Source organism: Schistocerca serialis, chromosome 12 (genome assembly GCF_023864345.2).
Source record: "Schistocerca serialis cubense isolate TAMUIC-IGC-003099 chromosome 12, iqSchSeri2.2, whole genome shotgun sequence".
NCBI classification, from domain to species: Eukaryota; Metazoa; Arthropoda; class Insecta; order Orthoptera; family Acrididae; genus Schistocerca; species Schistocerca serialis.
Window position 1 is genome coordinate 15,701,677 of NC_064649.1, and position 14,119 is coordinate 15,715,795.

Consider the following 14,119-nt stretch of genomic DNA (forward strand, 5'->3'; position numbering starts at 1 on the left):
CATGTTTGTTTCGTAATTCAGATTTCTGTCACTAAAGCTGCACATAAAAACAAAATACCTTCTGTGGCGCAAACTTCAAATTATACCGTCGTGAAATTTCAGCATTCCAACTGTAATACCATGGGAGAAAAGATTATTGTGCTTTACTTTCTGATCCTGTGTTGTATATAAGCAGAGCAGAGATGAATGTGGAATCATTCTAATGACAGTACTGGCCACAGATGGGGAAACCCACTTCCATAAGAGACTTTGACAAAAGGCAGATTGTTATGGCCTGGCACCTGGGGCTGAGCACCTAGGAAACGGCAAAGCTGGTCAGCAGTTTCTGTGCTACTGCCATAAGCATCTGTGGAAAATGGTTTAAGGATGCTGAAGTCACAAGTAGGTGCAGCTTCGAGTGCAATGAGCATGGAGGTCACTGAGATTGGAATGTGGGTCGATGAAAATGTCACACTTGATCTGATGGATCGTGTTTCTTGATGAATCATGTTTCTTGTGAAAAGGGTGGATTACTATTCACTGCAAAGACGACACATTGAGTAGCAGACAGGCACAAGGAAAAGACTGTTACACAATGAGCTTTCAGCCAAACTCTTCTTCAGAAAAGAAAACACACAAGTAGGCACACCCTGCGCACAGGTGACCACTATCTCTGGATGCTGTGGCCACAATGCATGCAACTGTCACGTTGAACGAAAGCAACAATACAGAGAGGGGCAGAGAAGGGGATGGGGGTGGGGGGAGAGGAGGAGGAGGAGGAGGAGGAGGAGGAGGAGGAGAGTGCTGTCTGGCAGTGTGTTTAGGGACTAACAGCAGCACGATAAGGCTGCCAGGCGCAGTGTCAAGAGGCTGTGCGGGAGGAAGAGGAACAGGGAGTGGAGAAGGAAAGGATTAGAGAAGTGGAAGAGACCAGTGGGTGCGCTGGTGGACAGCGGCACACAATGAGTGTGAGGGGATGTGGGTTGGAAGGTAGTGATAGGGTAGAAGGGCAGAAACTGTTTGGTGGAGGGTGTGGGGACGGTAGGATACCGTAAGTCAAGGCTCGAATGATTTCTGGAGTGGATTGCTGCTTTTGTTCAGTGTGCCAGTTGCATTCTGGCTGCAGCAGCCAGAGATAGCAGTTGTGTGTGTGTGAGGTGTGCCTGCTTGTGTGGATGTGTGTGTTTTCTTTTCTGAAGGAGGCTTTGGCCAGATGTTTGGTGTGTAACAGTCATTTCCTTGTGCCTGTCTGCAACTTAATGAGTCAGCTTTACGGTGAGTAGCAATTTATCCTTTCCATAATGTTGTTAATAGTCCAACCTGGACATTCCATTGTTTGAATCATATTTATTGTTACACCAAGTTGATGGTTCTGTCTGGATACACATCATCCATAAAGAACTGCATTTTTTACCATCAGCTGTATAAATAAACCTTTATCCTCTACAAGTTTTAGCACAGAGACCATCATCACTGGAAGAAAGGCAAATGCATTAGATTGAAAAGCTGTTCACGTTTCTATTAGATGTTTCAAAAGCCCTCAATTATTTATGTGCTTATCTATTATGTATCATGACTTTAAATAGCAACAAACTGACCATACAATAACACACGACTGAACATAAGTGACCTATCGTGAAGACTGATCCCAGACTGTGTGTGGCTTTTACTGTTTTTTGCGAACTGGCCGAGCGCACCATGAGTGAGGGCACTGATTCGGTAACCGAGTACACGAGCTCCGAGCAAAGTGACTCTGGACCTTTCCGTCTGGGCAAGTATTGGTCCATGTATAGGGAAAGGCTAGCAGAAGCACAGAGGGAAAGTTTCAGAGCCATCTTACTTAGAGCTCACATATTTGGTCATCCCTTGCCACACATGGTGTGCTTGGCTAGCTCATAAATGCAGCAAAAGCTGCACAACAGTGTGGACCTCATGGGAATATACTAGGATCAGTCTTCGTGATAGGTCCTTTACATTTGGTTGTGTGTTATTGTAACACCAATTTGTCACTATTTAATGTCATGGTACGTAATACATGGGCATTTACAGTCACTGTAACATAGAGAACTTTTGAAACATCAAATAGAAAGATGAGTTGATGTTCCATCTAATGTAATGGTCTGGGAAGTGAGGATGAATTTGAATTTTGCGCCATTTTCTCTTATGACGGTTGGAATCCGTGGTTTTTACATGTTTATTATCTGCGATCCTTCCCCTTAGTAGCCTGATAGCTTTTGTAGGGTGAGCATTGTTGTTTGATGTTTATTTTTATTATGGAGCAGATGATAACTAGCAAGATATCGAAGTGCTGAAAAGTTCTTACAAAAACAGTGAAAGCCCCACGACAGTTGTTCGTGAATTGCGTGTGACACTCGGACATAATGCTGCTCCAAAAGAATCATCAGTTCAGAAGCTGCTCCAGAAGCTTGAGACCACAGGTTCTGTTCCAAACGTTAAGAAAATAGGGTGACCATGGTTTTTTTTTAAAACACAAGAAAACATCACTATAGTGTGTGGAAGTGTGACTGTAAGCGCCAGAAAATTGCTTCGCCAACATCTCGACAATTGAATTTATCACCAAGTTCACTGCATGAAATCCTTTCAAGAGATCTCAAAATGCATGCATACAAGATTCAACATACACAAGAGTTGAAGCATGCAGGTCACAGAAAGAGGCATCGATTTGCTCATTGGGTCTTGGCTCAACAAGTGGAGAATGAAAGCTTCACAAAAAGAATAATTTTCTCAGATGAGGCACACTTCCACCTCTGTGGGTATGTCAATAAGAACAACTGCAGAATTAGGGGTAATGAAAACCTGTGAGTGGCTGTGGGAGATGAAATGCATCCACAGCCCATGACTGACTGTGTGGTGTGGTGTGGGTTTTGGGCAAGAAGAGTGATCGGCACATACTTTTTAGAAAATGATGAGGGAGCTGCCATCACCGTAAATGGAACATGCCTTCTGATTGGTTTTTCCCCTCTTATTGATGAAAATGATGGTTTTTTGGCTTCGACAAGATGGTGTGATGTGTGACACATCCCCCGAAGCGATTGCTCTGCTGAGTGAAAAATTTCCTCAAAAAATTCTCTCTTTATGTGGCAACCAGGAATGACTTGGCAGATCATACAATCTTACACCTTGTGGGGATTTGTAAAATCAAAAGTGTACATAAGCAAACTACAAACACGACACAAATTAAAGGATGAAAGAAAAGGGTTATTAACAGCATCCCACCAGATGTTTGTGAACACATCATTGGGAACTTCGGTGAACGCATTGCTCATTGCCATGCGGTGTTGGGTGGTCATATGGAGGATATAATTTTTCATACATAAATGAGAGAAGTTACTTAATGTATCTGGAAAGAAAAAACATTAAATTTTCAATAAATTTTGTATGTTCTATAGCACTTTAATATTCGTCTCTACTTCCCGGACATCCTCTATTTGCATTTTCTTCCAGTGATGACAGTCTGAATGACTGAAACTGGTGGAGAATTAAGGTTTATTGTACAGCTGATGATTAAAAATGCAGGTCTTTATGTTTGTGACAGCTGTAGGAAGTCCCCTCATTAAAATATTAAACACATCATTCATGCTGATCAAAATATGTACACTGCTACAGGTGCACGCTAGTGGGGGTATATTATGTTTGTGGGGTAGTCACTTGGGCTTTCATGGTGCTTATGGTAGTAATTGCAGGCACCACGAAAACTGTGGACTATGTGAACATTATTACAGACCAGGTGCATCCCTTCACACTTGAAGTCTGCCCTGATAGCAATGTCATCTGGCAGCAGGATAACTGTCTGTATCACGAGATCAGAATCATGCTACAGTACTTTGAGGACAATGATAGTGAAATCACGGTGTTGTAACTGAGAAATTTGCCTGATCTGAGCCCAATGGAGGGCACCTGAGTTGGTATTGGGTGTCAGCTTTGTGCCCACAAACCACCCGCTTATAATTAAGAGAATTGTTTGCCTTGTGCATTGGCATCTTGTGTAAGGACACCCATATCTATGGGCAAGGAGGTACTGTGCAAAACCCCTGCTCTGTCCAGCCCAGCTCTTGGAGAAAGGAAAAAAATATAGTGTATTCAGGTGTTCTTTCTTTCATGAAAACAATTTAAAAGTCAGTATGGCAAAGGTTTTTAACATGGTCGAATCCAAAAATTTTTTATGGCTACTTAAGGGTGCCATTTGTCTTTCGAAATATTAAAAATATGCCATACACACTGGTCTAGCTCCCACCCCTCCCCCCTTCCACCCCCACCCTCTCCCTACAAACTATTGCATTGGTGCCCTTGACGTGATGGTACTTTATAGCTCCAGAAACCACTGAAGATGAATATCATCGAAGCCACACACAGTTGCTACTGTATTGCATTCCAGAGGTAAACAAACACCCTATTAAGCAGGTGGTCATAATGTTTTGGTTCATGAGAGTGTGTGTCTGTCAGCAATACTAAATATTTTACCTCTTTAAGGTAATTACTTGACAGTTACTGTCTCATAGTTTTACAGTTTTCACTAGTGAATTTTCCTTTTAATACACTTTCTATCTTGCATAGCTCTATTTAGAGCACCCAGTGAAGCTTTTAAATTACTTATTTGAGCACTCTTTTTAATACAGGGTGGGAGGGCACGCAGTGCGACCGCCCCTGCAATCAGGAGCACTACGGCAAGAACTGCTCCCAACAGTGCCACTGTCTGAACAGTGCCGCCTGCAACCCGCAGAATGGTGAGTTGATGGTGAATTTGTAAATGTAATGAGGTAAGACAATCACTGCTCAGTTGTTAAGTTGGCGTACAAGATGTGCTCAAAAATTACGGTGAATGAACTTTTTTAGCAGCTGCTACTGATGCTCCATGATTTGTTTAATTTGTCTGATCATCTTATCTGATGAGACAGACAGCACTGAATTAGAACACAGTCTGACTTATTAATCAGCATCCAGAGACACTAGAGTGAGGAGGTGTTTACCACGTGTGTTGCATGTTGTGGATTACAAACAATACCTGAACATTAAGTTGTGTTCCAAGCTGCAGAGAAGTTCCAAAGAAAATCGTTAAATGTTGAAATTGGGGTATGGCGATAATAATGCTGAAGACAGTTTTCAAGTGGTGTGAGCAATTTAAAAATGGACTTGGTAGAAGATGAGCAAAGGTCAGCACATCCATTAACCTCAAAAGCAGAAGCAGATGTGAAAAAGTGGCAAAAATTGTTCACTGAAGCAGACAAATATCTGAGAGAACTTTACAAGGGCATGCTCCAACATTTCCAGTACAAGTACGAAGAAAGATACCAGAGAAATTTTCCTTCTAGTGTTGCAGCTATGCACTTCACTGTTGTTTTTGAATTGGTACTACTAACTCTATTGGTAACACACTTTGCAGACATTATCTACATGTATGAGGGCTGTTCAAATACACTCCTGGAAATGGAAAAAAGAACACATTGACACCGGTGTGTCAGACCCACCATACTTGCTCCGGACACTGCGAGAGGGCTGTACAAGCAATGATCACACGCACGGCACAGCGGACACACCAGGAACCGTGGTGTTGGCCGTCGAATGGCGATAGCTGCGCAGCATTTGTGCACCGCCGCCGTCAGTGTCAGCCAGTTTGCCGTGGCATATGGAGCTCCATCGCAGTCTTTAACACTGGTAGCATGCCGCGACAGCATGGACGTGAACCATATGTGCAGTGACGGACTTTGAGCGAGGGCGTATAGTGGGCATGCGGGAGGCCGGGTGGACGTACCGCCGAATTGCTCAACACGTGGGGCGTGAGGTCTCCACAGTACATCGATGTTGTCGCCAGTGGTCGGCAGAAGGTGCACGTGCCCGTCGACCTGGGACCGGACCGCAGCGATGCACGGATGCACGCCAAGACCGTAGGATCCTACGCAGTGCCGTAGGGGACCGCACCGCCACTTCCCAGCAAATTAGGGACACTGTTGCTCCTGGGGTATCGGCGAGGACCATTCGCAACCGTCTCCATGAAGCTGGGTTACGGTCCCGCACACCGTTAGGCCGTCTTCCGCTCACGCCCCAACATCGTGCAGCCCGCCTCCAGTGGTGTCGCGACAGGCGTGAATGGAGGGACGAATGGAGACGTGTCGTCTTCAGCGATGAGAGTCGCTTCTGCCTTGGTGCCAATGATGGTCGTATGCGTGTTTGGCGCCGTGCAGGTGAGCGCCACAATCAGGACTGCATACGACCGAGGCACACAGGGCCAACACCCGGCATCATGGTGTGGGGAGCGATCTCCTACACTGGCCGTACACCACTGGTGATCGTCGAGGGGACACTGAATAGTGCACGGTACATCCAAACCGTCATCAAACCCATCGTTCTACCATTCCTAGACCGGCAAGGGAACTTGCTGTTCCAACAGGACAATGCACGTCCGCATGTATCCCGTGCCACCCAACGTGCTCTAGAAGGTGTAAGTCAACTACCCTGGCCAGCAAGATCTCCGGATCTGTCCCCCATTGAGCATGTTTGGGACTGGATGAAGCGTCGTCTCACGCGGTCTGCACGTCCAGCACGAACGCTGGTCCAACTGAGGCGCCAGGTGGAAATGGCATGGCAAGCCGTTCCACAGGACTACATCCAGCATCTCTACGATCGTCTCCATGGGAGAATAGCAGCCTGCATTGCTGCGAAAGGTGGATATACACTGTACTAGTGCCGACATTGTGCATGCTCTGTTGCCTGTGTCTGTGTGCCTGTGGTTCTGTCAGTGTGATCATGTGATGTATCTGACCCCAGGAATGTGTCAATAAAGTTTCCCCTTCCTGGGACAATGAATTCACGGTGTTCTTATTTCAATTTCCGGGAGTGTAGTATCAGACTTTTACTTATATGAATAAGATCAGTCTTTATTATGATACTGCTGTTTGAGGCTGATGATCTTCAAAGTAGCCCTCTTCAGATTCTACACACCTCTCACAATGCTGGAAGCATTGCTGGGAAGAGTCCTTTGAAAGGTGTGCAGCTGCATCGTCAAATTCTGCATAATGCCTTCCCTGTTATGAAATCTGGTCCGTTTCAGTGTCTTTTCCAGTTTATGGAAACACCACAAGTCACTCAGTGCTAGATAAGGGAAAAGGGAGGCTGACAAACCATAGCTGTGTTGTGTTTCGCCAAAAAACTCTGAATTGTTGAGAATGATGAGTGAGTGCTTCACTGTGGTGAAGGTACCCACTGCCATAAAGTCTGGCCATTTGCATCTCACCATTTTATGAAGGTGATGCAGGACCCCTGGTAGTACACCTTATTGACATAAGCACCATCTGGGCTATCCTCTTGATGGACCATGCCACTGGAGTTAGAAAAAGGTGGTCAGAACTGCCTTGTTTTTTGGGTCTCGGGTATGATGGATGCTTCCATTGCAGTGACTCGATCTTCATTTCTGTATTGTACCCATAAACCAAGGACTCACCACCAGTGATCACTGTGTTATGAAAGTTGGGATAACTGTTCACAGTTTCCAGTGTCTCTAAATGAAGTTGTTTGAGCTCAGTTGTTAGCAACTTTGGCACAAATTTTGCTGAGATTCTCTCGAGATGTAAATGTTATGTTAAAATGAAATGAATGGATCCAATACTAATTACAACCTCGTTTGAAAGTTCTCTGATTGTAATTCATCTATCATGCATCATGAGCATTCTTACATGATCAATAACAACCTCATTTGTGGATGTTGAGAGCCTGCCTGAAGGTGCTTCACTCTTCACTGATATGCAGTCTACATCTACATCTTTGAAATGGTTCTACTTTCTTTTATCCACGTGGCACGCATTCCTTTGTCCTGAAACATTGGTTGAATCTTGTGGATTGTTTCAACATGAGGATTGCCAAGCTTAAAACAAAATTTGATGCAATAACATTGTTCCTCTTTTTCTGTCATTTTGCACCAACACAAAATCTGATAACTACCACTTACTTTTCAACAGCTAGCCAGTGAGTGTCATTTCCTCAAGCATGAAAAACATCAGGGGTGTGCACTACATATGCCTACAGACATAGAGAGCATACTGTCCTCATACCATTGTTGGTTTCAACAATAAAAACTATGGTTTGATATTTTTTGGACATCCCTCATTTCACTCAGTATACCTGCAAAGTTATACCATTGTATGACACACAGTTTAGGAGATATGACATTGTAAATATTGAGATGTGTGATAAACTAGCTTTATCTTAAAATGCAGTGCAAATTAGCCAGACTGTACTCATCCAGTGTTTCATAATGAGAGCAGTTAGGGACTTCATACAAATAGGCTTTCAAACAATTCCTAAACTTCCTCTCTCTTAGATGCTTAAAGTGAATATTTAACACTGTAACTTATTTCTAGTCGGGTGTTTGAAGCTGTTTTATACATGAGAGTTTGATTCTTTAAAGAACTGGAGGTTTACTGGTACCTTCACAACAAACTTTCTAACACATTAATTTATAGGTGTTAACAAATTCTTCTTTTCAGAAAAGCTTTAGTCCCATGCTATAGCCCATCTGCATTTTATATTCTTTCTACTTTGTCCATCGTCAGTTGTTTTCTGACCAAACAACAAAGCTAATCTACTACTTTTATCATCCAGTTTTGTGCATCCACAAAGTCTTTCCGCTGCAGCATGTCTTGTGAGTTTTGCATTGCAGGGCACATAGGGTTGACAGCACATTCAGATCTTACCTGCATGTATTCTGTGGACCTGCAGTGGTAGGGTGGGGTAGTAGTGTTGCGTGTGTGTTGCAGCTGTTAGTTGTGTTATTGTCTTGTGTAAGGTGAGTGGAGTGACAATGCTTACTATTGCAGAGACAGCATTTTTAATGGAAGTGGTTTTTTGTGCAGGAGGAAGTGATACGGAACATGTGAGGCTGCAATTTAGATTGAGTTTTCGTGCTTCAACATATCCACATTCTGACACTGTATGTGATTTAATTCACAAATTCCAGTTTGTTCAGTCCACGACGTACCACGAACTGGCAGGACCACACTTTTAACAAAATAGAAGGTTGAGGACATTTCAGACATCATGTTGTGGAGTCCAATAAGGACCATGCAAAACAAATAGCACATTGTGAATGGTTTCAGCGATTGGTTAACTGGGATGGATTTGGTGTTTAGATCTAAACTTTTTCACAAATGAGGCCTGGTTTCACCTATATCGCCACATTAATTCCCAAAATTCACGAATTAGGTCATCAGAAAATTCACATGACTTAAAAGAAACACCATTGCATGCATAGAAAATCAGAATGTGGGTTGCCATAATGCGAGTGTGAATTACGGGGCTGATCTTTTTCGATAATATGCTCATTTCCAATGTCTATTGTTCCCAGATAATTTATCCATTAAAATGAAATCTGTCATTCATTTTTCCAACAAGAGAATGCTACTGCTGATACTGCACTCTAGTCCCTATGACTTTCAGATGAAATCTTTGGAGACAGAGTACTTTCAAAGGGCTTTGGTCCTTGCACTCACCGGATCTGTCTCCACTCAACTATTTCCTTTGAGGTGTGACTAAAAGTTTGTGTATCAAAATAACCAAAAGGATATAGATGATCTGAAGACAGTGATAATGGATTATCTGCATTTGAGTTCCACATGAAACATTGGTATTGGTGTTTGCATATAAATGTTAACATGTTGAACTATGGCTTCAAGAAAGTGAAAAACATTGATGAGTACAGTGTGTTTAATTGTGATTAATATAATAAATTAATTTTTTTTTTTCATGCAATCAGGCCCAGAGGACCGCGCGCCACCACAGTTAGAGCTCTCCATGCGTCTCTGTCTTCTGCTATCTGTCTCCAGTTCCGTGACTCCCAGCTGCAACAGGTCTTCCCTCACTCCATCGATCCACCTCTTTCTAGGCCTTCTCACTGGTCTGCTGCCTGACGGGATCCAGTCCATTGTGATTTTGGGCCATCTTGTTGCCTCCATTCTAACAACATGTCCAGCCCATTGCAGTCTTTTGCTTCTCATCACTCCCAAGATGTTAGGCTCCTTGTACAGCTCTTCTAATTCAGTGTTATGGCGGCTTCTCCATTCTCCAGTAGTCTGATCTCTGACTGGTCCAAATATTTTCCTGAGGACTTTCCTTTCAAATGTTAGCAGTCGCTTAAGGTCTTGTTTTCGAGTGCTCCAGGTTTGAGAACCGTAAAGTACTACTGGCATTATTAATGTCTTATATGACTGTAGCTTTAGTTGTTGCGAGACACTTCTACATTTTAATATAGGGTCTAGAGAGTGACAGTATCTGTTTCCCACCTGCAGTCGTGCTTTTATCTCTGCTTCAGTTGATGTTACTTCTGTAAAAATGATCCGAGGTATTTGAACTCTTTCACATGTTTATACCTGGTGTTGTTCACGATTAAATCTTGAGAGTTCTGGATCTTTCTTCCTATGGTCATATACTCTTGTCTTTTCAGAGCTAATTTGTAGACCGATCCCAGCTGCCAATAACTCCAAGGTCTGGATACTTCTCTTCAGATCTTCTTGTGTGCATGCTAATAGTGCAATGTCGTCTGCATAGGCCAGATATGTAATGTGTTCATTACTAATTTGAATGCCCTCGATGTTTTCTCTGTTGAAATCCCGCATTACCTTCTCAAGTGCCAGGTTGAAGAGGACAGGTGATAGCCCATCTCCTTGGTGTAATCCTGTCAATTAATTTAATTGTTTTAATTGTAATGATGTTGAATTCCATCCCCCAACATAGCCCAGCCCTTAGCTTATGCAGTGACACGAATGTGCTGCCAACGTTCCACCCCCAGCAATGCAAGATACAGGGAGTTCGCTGATTTGGAGAGACTTTGCAGATGCATTCTATAATTCTCTCAGTATTACCTGATTTAATTGGACTACATTTAATGTTCATCTTGTAAGATATTTTGAGGGCAATGTCCATTCTGTTAAACTGCTCCTACAAGTCTGTTGCTGTCTCTCACAGCATATTTTTTTCCTAACATCAGAAGTTTTATTTCTTTTCCATGAATTTGCTTTATGGTATATACTAACAATTTTTACTTTGATATGATTTATTTAAAAAATAAAGCCACTGCTTATGCAGGAAAGTGACTTCCTCCAAGAAATTCATGTCAGCTGTGGGCCTCTGCATGCAAAAGATTATCGATATAAAAAGTGCACTTGTGTCTGCAGGAAGGAGAGTAGTTAACTTGAGACATCTGGTGTGCAGGAACATGCACATGCCGCCCTGGTTATGTCGGGGAAGTATGCGAGCGACGCTGCGACTCGGGTTGGTTCGGCCACGGCTGCACGCAGATCTGCCAGTGCCACGATGACAACAGCATCGGCTGTGACCCGGAGACGGGCCGCTGCATCTGCAAGCCCGAGTGGAAGGGTGAGTCCGAACCTCTCTGTGTCCAGTGTAGTTACTTAGCTCTGTTGGCACAGTTGTAGAGTATGTCTACATCTTATGAAATCTCTTTTTCCTTGAAGATGGGGAAATAGTGCAGTAGTACGTGACTTGACAAAACGTCATTGACCACGACTACTGAATATTTCTGTCTATCCTGAGCTGAAAGGATGCTGGCTTAGCCTTCTTGACAAGCTAAAGCACAGACAGTTGAAGACACAGATTCCATCATGCTGGACATGGGACACCTGTTACGGGGGCTTAGAGATGGGGGGGGGGGGGGTCATTGATAGACCATTCTATTAGTCATTATATAGTAATTTCTAATTGGTAGAAATTATATTGTAAATTGTTTTTGTAAATGTCTGTTTAGGTACTTTGAGGCATTTTTTTTCATATTTTTGATGAGGTCAATTATGTAAACATATTTTTTCCTGTAATGCTGTTGTGAAGTACTTATTAAGAGATACAATCTCTTAAAAGTGTAACACAGTGAGTCAAATACTGAAAGTAGAAACTATGTCTATATCTCGAGGAAGCATAACTCACAGCATGCAAATTACCCAGATTATATTTTCTAGTATTTGAGAATGAGGGCACTTACTAACTTCCAGTAAGCCTTGTACACAGTTTCAAAACTTTTGCTCACTGACACACCACCCACTCCCATGACCCTTAAAAAATAATGAGAGAAAACAAAACTTCATTATCGGGCACAACATTTTAATTTACTAGTAATTCTGTTTGCAACTTTTTTTTGGACCAGTATCAACAAATCCCGACAAACAGTTCAGAATGTATGATGTCATAAACGTTGCCGTGCTTGATAAATTAGGTTTTATTAAAATGGAGCACAAATTACCCAGAGTATTCTCTTCCATCATTTGATAATGAGAGCACTTATACCTGACTTGGAACAACAAAGCGATGGACACTGGAAGACAGTTGAGTGTGTAAAGGTGCGATGTTATTTGTTAGCAGGTGTGTTCGCACGCCACATGGCTGTATGTGCAATAGCTGTGCAGTTGTGTACTGACTACCTTCTCATGATGCATTTTAACGTGCAGTGTTGAGTTCGCTTTGCAGGATCGTAATAGCCTTGTCACTTAATGAATGCATTCCTGTGATTCTATTTTACTATTATTTATGTATCTCAATAAATGCAACAGGAAGCAGACTGTTTTTTTACAATAATCAGAAAAATATACATTTAATTGATGTTTTCAATATGAAAGGGGTGGTGAAATAGAACTGAAATGTTCATTTAAATACACTCCTGGAAATGGAAAAAAGAACACATTGACACCGGTGTGTCAGACCCACCATACTTGCTCCGGACACTGCGAGAGGGCTGTACAAGCAATGATCACACGCACGGCACAGCGGACACACCAGGAACCGCGGTGTTGGCCGTCGAATGGCGCTAGCTGCGCAGCATTTGTGCACCGCCGCCGTCAGTGTCAGCCAGTTTGCCGTGGCATACGGAGCTCCATCGCAGTCTTTAACACTGGTAGCATGCCGCGACAGCGTGGACGTGAACCGTATGTGCAGTTGACGGACTTTGAGGGAGGGCGTACAGTGGGCATGCGGGAGGCCGGGTGGACGTACCGCCGAATTGCTCAACACGTGGGGCGTGAGGTCTCCACAGTACATCGATGTTGTCGCCAGTGGTCGGCGGAAGGTGCACGTGCCCGTCGACCTGGGACCGGACCGCAGAGACGCACGGATGCACGCCAAGACCGTAGGATCCTAAGCAGTGCCGTAGGGGACCGCACCGCCACTTCCCAGCAAATTAGGGACACTGTTGCTCCTGGGGTATCGGCGAGGACCATTCGCAACCGTCTCCATGAAGCTGGGCTACGGTCCCGCACACCGTTAGGCCGTCTTCCGCTCACGCCCCAACATCGTGCAGCCCGCCTCCAGTGGTGTCGCGACAGGCGTGAATGGAGGGACGAATGGAGACGTGTCGTCTTCAGCGATGAGAGTCGCTTCTGCCTTGGTGCCAATGATGGTCGTATGCGTGTTTGGCGCCGTGCAGGTGAGCGCCACAATCAGGACTGCATACGACCGAGGCACACAGGGCCAACACCCGGCATCATGGTGTGGGGAGCGATCTCCTACACTGGCCGTACACCACTGGTGATCGTCGAGGGGACACTGAATAGTGCACGGCACATCCAAACCGTCATCGAACCCATCGTTCTACCATTCCTAGACCCGCAAGGGAACTTGCTGTTCCAACAGGACAATGCACGTCCGCATGTATCCCGTGCCACCCAACGTGCTCTAGAAGGTGTAAGTGAACTACCCTGGCCAGCAAGATCTCCGGATCTGTCCCCCATTGAGCATGTTTGGGACTGGATGAAGCGTCGTCTCACGCGGTCTGCATGTCCAGCACGAACGCTGGTCCAACTGAGGCGCCAGGTGGAAATGGCATGGCAAGCCGTTCCACAGGACTACATCCAGCATCTCTACGATCGTCTCCATGGGAGAATAGCAGCCTGCATTGCTGCGAAAGGTGGATATACACTGTACTAGTGCCGACATTGTGCATGCTCTGTTGCCTGTGCCTGTGGTTCTGTCAGTGTGATCATGTGATGTATCTGACCCCAGGAATGTGTCAATAAAGTTTCCCCTTCCTGGGACAATGAATTCACGGTGTTCTTATTTCAATTTCCAGGAGTGTACAATAACTCACAAACGTAAAATAGTATAAAATACTTGCATACTTACGAATACTGTA

At 44.1% G+C, this 14,119-nt stretch overlaps 1 protein-coding gene across 2 annotated transcripts in view; it reads left to right on the plus strand.

Moving 5' to 3' along the window:
• The window catches only part of LOC126428450 (protein draper), a 418,154-nt gene that overhangs the window by 366,438 nt on the left and 37,597 nt on the right, over positions 1-14,119 (plus strand). For both annotated transcript variants that reach the window (XM_050090385.1, XM_050090386.1), the window contains 2 exons: positions 4,617-4,724; positions 11,197-11,361. In XM_050090385.1, coding sequence (XP_049946342.1) covers positions 4,617-4,724; positions 11,197-11,361 — 273 coding nt within the window. The remainder of the gene's footprint in view (positions 1-4,616; positions 4,725-11,196; positions 11,362-14,119) is intronic.